The sequence below is a fragment of the Chiloscyllium plagiosum genome, chromosome 2 (assembly GCF_004010195.1).
Source record: "Chiloscyllium plagiosum isolate BGI_BamShark_2017 chromosome 2, ASM401019v2, whole genome shotgun sequence".
In the NCBI taxonomy this organism is placed as follows: Eukaryota; Metazoa; Chordata; class Chondrichthyes; order Orectolobiformes; family Hemiscylliidae; genus Chiloscyllium; species Chiloscyllium plagiosum.
The window spans coordinates 128102991-128114725 of record NC_057711.1 but is presented as its reverse complement, the minus strand read 5'-3'; the positions used below and the strand labels follow the sequence as shown (position 1 = coordinate 128114725).

At 40.7% G+C, this 11735-nt stretch overlaps 1 protein-coding gene and 1 pseudogene across 2 annotated transcripts in view; both read left to right on the top strand.

Annotated features, from left to right (window-relative positions):
* Positions 1 to 11735, top strand: part of LOC122563838 (A disintegrin and metalloproteinase with thrombospondin motifs 19-like) — a 526911-nt gene that overhangs the window by 272845 nt on the left and 242331 nt on the right. For both annotated transcript variants that reach the window (XM_043718038.1, XM_043718033.1), the window contains exon 11: positions 10601 to 10746. In XM_043718038.1, coding sequence (XP_043573973.1) covers positions 10601 to 10746 — 146 coding nt within the window. The remainder of the gene's footprint in view (positions 1 to 10600; positions 10747 to 11735) is intronic.
* On the top strand, positions 8855 to 8973 carry LOC122539671 (annotated as a pseudogene).

The following is an 11735-nucleotide window of genomic DNA, read 5'->3' as shown; positions in this document are numbered from 1 at the left end:
CACCTTACTAAGAACCCTATCGTTAACCCTGTATTCTGCATTCTTATTTGTCTTTCCAAAATGGACAACCTCACACTTGGCAGGGTTGAACTCCATCTGCCACTCCTCAGCCCAGCTCTGCATCATATCTAAGTCCCTTTGCAGCCGACAACAGCCCTCCTCACTATCCACAACTCCACCAATCTTCGTATCATCTGCAAATTTACTGACCCACCCTTCGATTCCCTCATCCAAGTCATTAATAAAAATTATAAACAGCAGAGGACCCAGAACTGATCCCTACGGAACTCCACTTGTAACTTGGCTCCAGGCTGATTATTTTCCATCTACCACCACTCTCTGACTTTGACCGGTTAGCCAGTTTTCTATCCAATTGACCAAATTTCCCTCTATCCCATGCCTCCTGACTTTCCACATAAGGATATGCTTTCCCTTATTGGTCAGAGTATTGAGTACAGGAGTTGGGAGGTCATATTGCACCTGTACAGGACATTGGTTAGGCCACTGTTGGAATATTGCGTGCAATTCTGTTCTCCTTCCTATCAGAAAGATGTTGTGAAGTTTGAAAAGGTTCAGAAAAGATTTACAAGGATGTTGCCAAGATCGGAGGATTTGAGGTTTAGGGAGAGGCTGAACAAGCTGGGTCTGTTTTCCCTGGAGCGTCGGAGGCTGAGGGATGACCTTATAGAGGTTTACAAAATTATGAGGGGCATGGATAGGGTAAATAGAGAAAGTCTTTTCCCTGGGGTCGGGGAGTCCAGAACTAGAGGGCATAGGTTTAGGGTGAGAGGGGCCAGATATAAAAGAGACCTAAGGGGCAACTTGTTCATGCAGAGGGTGGTATGTGTATGGAATGAGTTGCCAGAGGAAGTGGTGGAGGCTGGTACAATTGCAACTTTTGAAAGGCATTTGGATGGGTATATGAATAGGAAGGGTTTGGAGGGATATGGGCCGGGTGCTGGCAGGTGGAACTAGATTGGGTTGGGATATATTCTCAGCATGGACAGGTTGGACCGAAGGGTCTGTTTTCATGCTGTACATCTCTGACTCTATAAAGAAACCCCATGCCCATCTGCCTGCACTTTTGATAGGATACAGATCCTTGGATATTTAATTCCCAGACAGTAGGCAATAACAGGTTCAAGAATTTTGGAAAATAAAGAGAGATTGATGTCATGCCATGTGGCAATGTCATACAAGTGAAACTGGGCTTTTAAAAAGTGGTTTAAAAGGTGTGTGACCATACCAGCGAAGTGGGAACCATTTACAGTGACTGCTAGAACTGGAGCTAAGGAGGGAGTTAAGTTTAGTGAGATAAATGAGTTCTCATCAGTTTAATGAGAATTGACTCAAGAACAATGTGGATGTTAGGTAGGATGATATATCACCTGCATTGTCTTCAGGTTTGAGTAAATATTTGATTTAAGTGACATAGCCTTAGCAATAGTGACTACATGTGGGATTCCAGCAGTCTGGTTGTCATAGAAATGATTGTGAAGGATATGATTTATAAGGCACCTGAGAAAGGTCCTTTATTATCCAGTTATTAAAGAGAGGGATGGATGCCTGCAGCAACTTTCTGTTAATTTTCTTCTCTTTTGACATTGGATGTGTAATGGCAACAAGAAAATACTGTATTTTCTTTCTCTCAAATAGGCTAATTCCCTCATGTCACTCGATACAGTATTTCTGTTTCGGTATGCCTATGCATGCAAGTGATACAGAAACATTTGTTACATCTGAATTCCTGGGCTCCAGTGGATGTTTTGAAAATATGATCTGGTTCATTATATATTTTGACAGAAGGGAAATGTTAGGGCAATTTGTCAAGGTTCAGTTGCTTCCTGATTTGAATGTGCTGTCATTGTTTTTGAAAAATGCTTCTGAAAAACACAAAACATTCAGCAAATTTGTTGACAGGGGAATAATTTACTAACTAATAGTTTTTTCTTAACCATTATTTGTCTGATCTAGTTTCCTGTATATACATATGCAGCAATTAAACTGATGTTGTAAATTCCAGTTCCATTCCTGTTTAACTTCATCTCACCCTCTCCATCTGATGAAATAGGGTAGATTAAATTTGATAGTCCCTCAAAGCACGCACGTGGATCACAGTGCAGGATTAATCTATGCCTGTTACTCTTGATTCAGGCAGATTGCCAATTTCTGTACACTCATTGACATGACTCCAGCGCTCAGGCAGAGCTAAGCATGCTGGTGAGTGCTTAAAAAGAGGACCAAGAACAGTCTGAGCTGAAAATGTGTTGCTGGAAAAGCGCAGCAGGTCAGGCAGCATCCAAGGAACAGGCGAATCGATGTTTCGGGCATAAGCCCTTCTTCAGGAACCTTCATTCCTGAAGAAGGGCTCTTGCCCGAAACGTCGATTCTCCTGTTCCTTGGATGCTGCCTGACCTGCTGCGCTTTTCCAGCAAAACATTTTCAGCTCTGATCTCCAGCATCTGCAGTCCTCATTTTCTCCAAGAACAGTCTGAGACTAGCATTTGTTAAAGTTCTCCTGTACCACGTGCAAATTTATCCTGCATCCCTTAACATGAAAATGTATTGTGAGTGGATTTGTTGCTGGGAGCTATTTTACAGCTGCTGACCCGTTAAGGCAAAAGAATGGCACAATGTGGGAGAGAGCACGTTCCAAGTTTCCCCAGGCTACACTGGAGACTCTGGTCAAGGAGTACAGAAGGAGTGATGTGTGCTGTGTTCACAAAGGGCTGGGAGATCCTCCTAACAAACTCTCTGAAAGCAGTGAGACAGTATAACCATGGCGGTCAAGCACCTGCCATTCACCATTACCCCACCCTAATAATGCCGCAAGCAGCACCAAGATCTCACACAGTTGGTCGTGGTCAGTGAAACTTTCTCAAATGCCATATCCCACAACTATACCACTAGCCTCTCTCACTGCTCAGTGCACTACACACACATATCAATCATTTAACAGCAATTTTTGTACATCAGGACTGACACCTAACATTCACAGCTTCATTAGCTCCTCACACACAACACTGCTTCAAGCTTTGCAGCCACAGTTTATGTTTGCACACACTGACAGCTTTCACCCAGACTGGTTACGCTGCAGTCACTGGCATGTGCCTCTTGTTTACAGGATGAACTGATACATAACTAGAAGCAGCAGGTGCTAACAGACGCAGTCACCTGTCCTTAACCACATAGAGAAGTTGGTGTCCTATTTGGGGGAGCAGAAAATCAGCATTTACTTGGTCATTTAAAAGATCATGCTGTCCATTTTAAAATTGGAAGGAAAAGCAAACCGAGGTCAGAAAGAAGTTGGGCTGAAATGGTACATTATGGCCCACAACTCTAACATTTGCCTACTATTCTGTAGAGTATTATCACAAATAACAGAAGGAAGGAACAGTTATTTATCAACAAAGGTAGAAGGTTGACCAGATGAATTGTGCAGGGACAGTGAAGGATGTTGCCAGTATTGCAACTTTCAACCAATACATGTCTCCACAGTGGTGGAAAATGTTCAAACGCCTGGCCAGTACAGGAGAATCCAATAAGACATGTGATAATCTATTGTACAGACACCAATTTGTAAGCATCTTTACCGATGATTTTTCACAAATGTCCACAACTGGAAACATGACACCATTCACATCCTTTCACTTCCTTTGCAGACATGCAAGGAGGTGGAAAATGCCAAAAAAGTAAATGGGAATCTCTACTTGGTTTCAAAAACAACTGAGTCAAAGTGTTTTGGATTTGCACAAGACATTGATTAAGCAAACGTTTAAAGGTTCATGTATCTTGTATAACTCCAGAAATTCATTAATGAAAGGTATTAGGTCCATAGAAAGTGAAAATTCACTAGAAAGATATGAAGATGATAATTTTAACAACATTTCTTCTTCACATGCCCATGCCGGAGATCAATCCATAGGAAGATTAATTTGACAGCTCGAATACTGTCAACTTTAACTAAATGATGACATTTTAGGGTGTAGAAATCTCAAGATAACACAAAGGTATATACCTTCCAGTATAATTGCTTCCTGCTCAACTTTGAAATGATGTAATGAATATTCCAGGGGTCACAGGTCTGTAAAGTTAGCACCAATATGTTAGACCCTATTTCATTGCTTTCTAACCATATAGTTAAGGAAATCCCCAAAGAAACTTTTTTGCTAAAACTCTTGAATACAGGACTGATTTAAAGAAATGACGCAAGAAACATTAGTGTAGCAATGGGTCTGTAATTAAACTTCAGTGTGCAGCTCAGTTGTTTGTGCTGACAGACCACATCACACACAAGAAAAACATGTCATTCTCATGATACCCTCAGTCTGTTAGTGTTGACTAAAGAAGAAATAAATCTTCTTGCAGGCAAAAGACAATAGCAGAACCTGTCTTATTACCAGTTGACACTGGTATGGACACGTCAATGGCATCGGGGTTGGAGAATAGGCACTCATGATCATTACATGTTAGTTCTCAATGAGTTGGGGACGGAGAGTTATGAAATAATCATTGATGCCAAAAAGGAAATTCTAGAGTTGGTTGATGAGTTCATTCTTGATTCCAAATCTAATTCCATGCATCCTAGGTTGATCCTTGGGTTTTCTTCCCCAGAAGAAGGCATCATCACATCTTCTTTCCTCAACTCTTGAAAGTGGAGTTGCAGGTAGACAGAGTAATGAAGAAGATGTTTGGTGCACTTGCCTTTATTGATCAGAGTATTAAGTACAGGAGTTGGGATGACATGTTGCAGCTTACAGGACATTGGTTAGGCCACTTCTGGAATCTCCATTCAATTCTGGTCTTCCTGTTTTAGCAAAGATGTTTTGGAACTTGAAAGGGTTCAGAAAAGATTTACAAGGATGTTGCCAGGGTTGCAGGATTTGAGCTATAGGGAGAGGCTGAATAGGCTGTGGCTGTTTTCCCTGGAGCGTCGGAGGGTGTGGGGTGACCTTATAGAGGTTTATAAAATCATGAGGGGCATAGTTAGGGTAAATAGTCAAGGTCTTTTCCCTAAGGTAGGGGAGTCCAAAACTCGAGGACATATGTTTAAGATGAGAGGAGATAGAGTTAAAAGGATCTAAGGGGTAACGTTTTCACGCAGGGGGTAGTGCGTGCATGGAGTGAGCTGCCAGAGGAAATGGTAGAGGCTAATACAGTTACAACATTTAAAAGGCATCTGATGGGTATATGAAAAGGAGGGATATGGGCCAAATGCTGGCAAATGAGACTAGATTAATTTAGGACATCTAGTTGACGTGGATGAATTGGACTGTGGGGTCTATTTCCATGCTGTATAGCTCTATGACTCTATAACTCAACCATCAATTTAAAAATCGCACAACACCAGGTTTTAGTCCAACAGGTTTATTTGGAAGCACTAGCTTTCAGAGTGCCGCTCCTTCATCAGGTGATTGTAGAGTATAAGATCGTAGGACACAGAATTTATAGCAAAAGTTTACAGTGTGATGTAACTGAAATTATACATTGAAAAATACCTGGATTGTTTGTTAAGTCTCTCATCTTTTAGAATGGATATGTTAATGTCCATTCTGTTGGACTATAACCTAATGTTGTGTGATTTTTAACTTTGTACATCCCAGGCAAACACCGGCACCTCCACATCACATCAACCATCAGGATTAGCTATGAAGCACATGCCTATACCAAGAAGTAAATATTAATGGAGAAATATCCCAATCAAACCTGTCACTTAATTCCATCCCATAGAAATACTTTAACATTTGCATATTGCATACAGCTCAGGAGCTGCAGAAAACTATTTGACCACTCAAACTTGCTCTACTATTTGATAAGATTATGGTGGTCTGATTATGGTTTCAACTCTACTTTTTTTTTCATCCCCTTATACCCACTGACTTCTTTGTCAGTCAAGAATCCTTGTAACTCAGATTTTAAAATACACAATGACTTGGTCTGCACAGCAAGCTTTCTGAGGCAGAGAATTCTTCAAACTGACAGACTTGAGAGAAAAACAGTTAGTCTAATCCGAAATCGCTTGTTTTTAATGTGAACCCCTGTTTGTGGTCTCTCTCCAAATGGAAAATAACCTGTCAGCATCCCTCATTTTGTTCTGTGTTTCTATAAAATCATCCGTCATCCTGTGAAACCTCAATGCACGTGGCCAACCTGTTCAATCTTTCCGCATGAAGGCAATCCCTTCATCCCAGGATCAGTGAACTTACTCTGCACTGATTCGAATGCAATTGTATTGTTCATTAAGTGTGGAAATTTGATGTCAGTTGTCATACCCTTATGACTGTATGTATAATCATTAGAAATAAAAAGTAATTCTACCTTTAGATTGGATTAGAGTTTGTTATATTTGAAGTCAATTCAGTTACCCTCCAAAAAAAAAAATCATTGCTAGTCAGGACTCCAAACTCTGAGCTCATAGTGGTTATGTTTCTTAATTGAGGAAATGTTGACAATTGAGTGGAAATGTAACACTCAAAGCAGCAGCAAAGTACCACCATTAGAATTTCAAGTGAATTTTGGGGATTGTTGAGTTAGCCACTCCATAGACACCTCTTCTAATTTGCATTCCCATTGTCAATCAGAATGCTCCTTTTCATTCCACATTTTTCTAAGTTGAACATCACAGCCTCAAGATAAATATAATGTCAAGTGCTGTCAAATGAAATGTGCTGTATATTGCTGAGGTCCCTTAGAAATACCAGAGCTGCTGAAAATTTACAATCAAATTGCAGTTTTGCAATTAAATATTTATGGTGCTTTTTTTTAACCTGTCAAAGAATGTTACAACGTAGTGAGGATTTTATTAACAGCCGTACTAAATACTTTCCATTTCAACTTTTGAGCTGTAAGTGATCCCTTTGCCAGTTGCCCATTTCAAACATTGACTAAGTATTAACAGTTTATTTTTATCTGTCAACTGTGCTTACTTTACATTTTATCAATGCTGCTGAAATATGGAGGTGAAGAGCAGCCGGCAGTAGGTAATGTATTGGACTTGTAACATTGGTTAAGGAACAATGCACCAGCATACCCACTGCCAGTCATATTCATTTTCAGGAGCATTGGAATGGTGAACAAAATCCATCACATCTCAGTCTCTCTAGTTAGGGCCAAGCCACACATAAAAACAGTTCAACAAGGCTTCACTTCACAAGGAATGCATTTACATACAGAAATGAGAGCAACAAAGTTATACAGAGAAATGTTTGAAATTAAATTAAGTTTTTGGCTCTGACTCAATGAAGAAAGATTAGAATAGAGAACAAAACATTCATTACTGCCATGGTGGCATTGACATGCAGACTATACTGTTGGACTGTAACTATTGGCTTTGATCTGGCACTGATGGGTTTGTCTGTGTTGGTGATATTTGACATTCAGGTTAGCAATTAATGATAACTACAGTCTTTGTAATTGGTTCTCACATATGAAGTAAGTACTACTTATGAAGTCCTTACCTGCCTGGTGACTTAAGAAGCAATACAAGTCATAATAATAACATTGGAAATGAGCCAAGTAACTGATAAATCATACTTGACAAATCTACTGGAACTCTTTGCTGATGTAACTAGTAGAGTTGATTGAGGAAGCCAGTGGATGTGGTTTATTTCGACTTTGTGAAGGTTTTCCACAAATCCCTCTAAGTGATTAATATGTAAAATGGAATTGGGAATAGTGTCTTGAGTTGGATTGAAAATTGGTTAGCAGATAGGATACGAGAAGGAATAAATGGATCTTTTTCTAAATGATAAGCAGTGTCTAGTAGGGTAGAAAGTGTGGTGCTGGAAAAGCACAGCAGGTTGGGCAACATCTGGGAGCAGGAGAATCAGGTGATGAAGGAGCAGTGCTCCAAAAGCTAGTGCTTTCAAATAAACCTGTTGGACTATAACGTGGTTGTTGTGTATTTTTAACTTTGTACACAGATCAATGGTTCATTTGTTGGAGGTCAGTTATCTCAGTTCCAGGCCATTTCTGCAGAAGTTACTCAGTTTATTGTCCCAAGCCAACCATCTTCAGCTGCTTCAAATATTCTTTTTTATTGTCACAATATCCTTTTTATTGTCATGCTTCATCAATAACCTTGCCTCCACCATACGATCAAGAGTGAGGATGCTCACCATTGGTTGGACAATATTCTGCACCATTTGTGACTCCCCAGATACTGAAGCATTCTGTGTTCAGATGGAATAAGACCTGTACAGCATTCATGTTTGTGCTGATAAGTGACAAGCAGCATTCATGCCTCACAAGTGCCAGACAATGGCCATTTCCAACAAGATAAAATCCAAACATTATTGTTTAACTTTCAGTTACCATTGACTAGAAACAGAACTGTACCAACCATCGAAATAAGGTAGCTACAATAACAAGTCAGCGATTGGGAATTCTGTGGCATGTAAATCCCTTCCGAACGCCATGAAGCCTGTCCACCATTGGTAAGAACACAAATAAAGAAAAAAATGGAATACTCTCTACTTGCCGAGTAGAGTACTACTCCAAAACCCCTAAGAAACTCCACAGCATCCAGGACAAGGCACCTACTTGAAAGGGACCCTATCTCCCACCTTCAATGTTCACTACTTCCCATCCTGCTACACAGTAGCAGCAGTGTGTACTCTCCAGCAGGTGCACTGTAGCAACTAATTAAGCGCAGCAGGTCAGGCAGCATCCAAGGAGCAGGAGAATCGACGTTTCGGGCATAAACCCTTCTTCAGACTTAATCCCGAAACGTCGATTCTCCTGCTCCTTGGATGCTGCCTGACCTGCTGCGCTTTTCCAGCAACACATTTTTCAGCTCTGATCTCCAGCATCTGCAGTCCTCACTTTCTCCTAGCAACTAATTAAGACTAATTATGCCTATGGCCATACTAGTCTGAAAACGCCCGATTTTGTTTGATCTTGAAAGCTGAACAGACTCAGGCCTGGCTAGTACTTGGATGGGAGACCGCCTGGGAATACCAGGTGCAGTAGGCTTTGGGGCAGCACGGTGACTCAGTGGTGAGCACTGTTGCCTCACAGCACCAGGGACCCGGGTTCAATTCCGACCTCCGGCAACTGTCCGTGTGGAGTTTGCTCATTCTCCCCGTGTCTGCGTGGGATTCCTCCAGGTGCTCTGGTTCCCTCCCACAGTCCAAAGATGTGCAGATTAAGTGATTTCACAGTGCTAAATTGCCCACTGTGTTCAGGGATGTCTAGGTTAGGTGCATTAGTCAGGGGTAAATGGAAAGTAGTTGGGGAATGGGTCTGGGTGAGTTACTCTTCGGAGGGTTGGTGTGGACTTGTTGGGCCGAAGGGCCTGTTGCCACACTGTAGAGTTCTATGATTTTTTTCAGCAGCACCTTCTCAACCTATGACCTTTGGAAAAGAGGCAATAGATGCTTGGGAACACAATCACCTGGAAATTCACCCAAATCAATCACCATCCTAATGTGGGACTATACCACGGTTCCCTCACTGTACCTTGGTTAAAATGCTGAAAATCTCTGCCCAACAGCACAGTGTGTCCCTACACCACATAGACCATAAACGTTGTAGCTAACGGCTCATCACCACCACCTGTTCAACCGGGGATCAGCTGGGGTTCACCAGTCTGGATGGTGAACCTACATTCTGTGAAGATATAAGTATATAAGAAAACAGTTATTGCTGAATCCAATTTTGACAGACTGAAATCTAAACAATTTTGACAGACTGAAATCAGCAACATTAAAGAGATGACTGAAGCTCCTGCAGCATTGTGTGCCTGTTCTTAGGGTGAAGGTAATTGCACTGACTGCTTTGTTCACTTCCCTCTATTGAAGAAACCTGAAGCACTTTCCTGTCTTGAGATTGCTGCAGTTGCACCTTTCTAGCCCTTATTTCATCCTGAAACATGTTCACAGATTGATCTTTATTCTTTCTGCTGAGGTCTCCTTGCAGCTAATTTCACCTCAGGTACTCTGTCCTTGGTGCTCTTACTCTGCAAAATAAAACTACTCATTCTTTCCCTCCTCTCAGTGGCATATGAATGAAAAGCAATATTATTCCTGAGTCATTCTATAAAAATAATTTGAACAAGCTGTAAGCAAATATAGTGGGTTGGCAGATAGATCAGCAGGTCACCAGATCTCCTATCCCCTTTCTAAATGAACAACAGAACAAACAGCTCATTTGCCATTTAGTTTATCAACAGCAGATTATCTTCCCAAATGCCTTCTCCTTACATCTTCAGTTGTTCCTAGCTTGGTAATGTCTTTGCCTCAAACATTCTGTAACTTGTTGCTGCTTGGGGGGGATGCAGTGCAAAGATAATATTGAGCAAGATCCTAATAAATTTAAATCAGAGGAAGAAACAAGCTTATTACTTGAAAAACAAGTTTCCTTTACATTTGGAAAGAAATGTAATCTTCACATTTTAGATTGTTAGAAGGCCTATATAATTTCCTCAATAATTCATTAAATGACGTTTTCTATATGTATTAATGAACTTCATTACAAATTTACAGCTGGCGATAATCTGCCTTTATCAATGATATTCTTGTGTGCATCCAAATGTTCGACAAGTGGCTCCTTGTGCCTGGTGCCAATGTGAATCATCAAGGAGATTTATTTTCTTTCACAGTGGTGTAAGGTTGGTGAATGTGTTAGTAAAGCACCTCTTCCAGACCACACAGATGGAGAATGGAACATCTGGAGTATATGGGGTACTTGTAGTCGAACGTGTAATGTGGGAGTGCATTTCCGCCAACGTAAATGTGATAACCCAAGGTAAGTCAGCGTAACCAACTTGACAGCATTTTGTATCCATATTGTTCCATAATCTCTTGTTTGATCAACTTGAATAAAATGAGGGCAGAATTTCTATAATGTCTTGAATGACCAAAAGATTGGTTCCACTGTGCCCAACCTTGTGTCTTTTCACAGTAATGACACATAATAAATGTTGTTGCTCTTCTGCAAACAGATTTCTGGGAATCAAGCACCTGTTCATTTTATCAATAGGGCATCCTCTTGAGCTCAATCTGTCTTTAGACACCTCCTGTGTAATGTCTGCATGAACAATTTTCCCAATAGCCTATAACGCAACAGATGTTTAAGCGTAGAAGGAGGCCATTTGACATTGTGCTTGTGCTATTTTTGTTGCTGGTGAAAATATGCTGACAATCAAAAATCCAGTCAGTTACTGGAGGGCAGAAACATTGTCTGAAGCGTATATAAGCTTTCCAAGAGAACTTGAATTGCTTATTTTCAGCACCAAAGCTAGTGGAAATGCATAAATATAATCAATTCCACTTTTACTGAATGTAAGGCATTAAATAATTGGTTAAACCAGAGGCTCAATGATATCAAGCACCATTAGGCCTTGATGTCTTTTGCAAAGTTAACATATTACTCCAGCATCAAATGCTGAACGAGTTGCTAGCTTATTTCTTTTGTTTTCAACCAGCTCCCAAACTCTCTTACATTTGCTGCTTCTACCCTCACCTCTTATAATTATGAAGAGCTCATGGACTTCCATCGGTTACTAAGATTCAGACAATCTGTCTGCCCCTGTCAATGCTCTCCACCCTTTTGCTCACCCTGTGGAATTTCTCCTGAACCGAGATATGAGCAAGGATTTTTCTCTTCCATCTCCCCTCATTATTTTTCCAAACCATCTTGTCTCTAAAATTCCCCTCAGCTCTCTTGACTATAACCCCTTCAATTACTGAGCAGCAAACCTCCCTTACTTCTGTTCAGATTAGTTAATATTATAT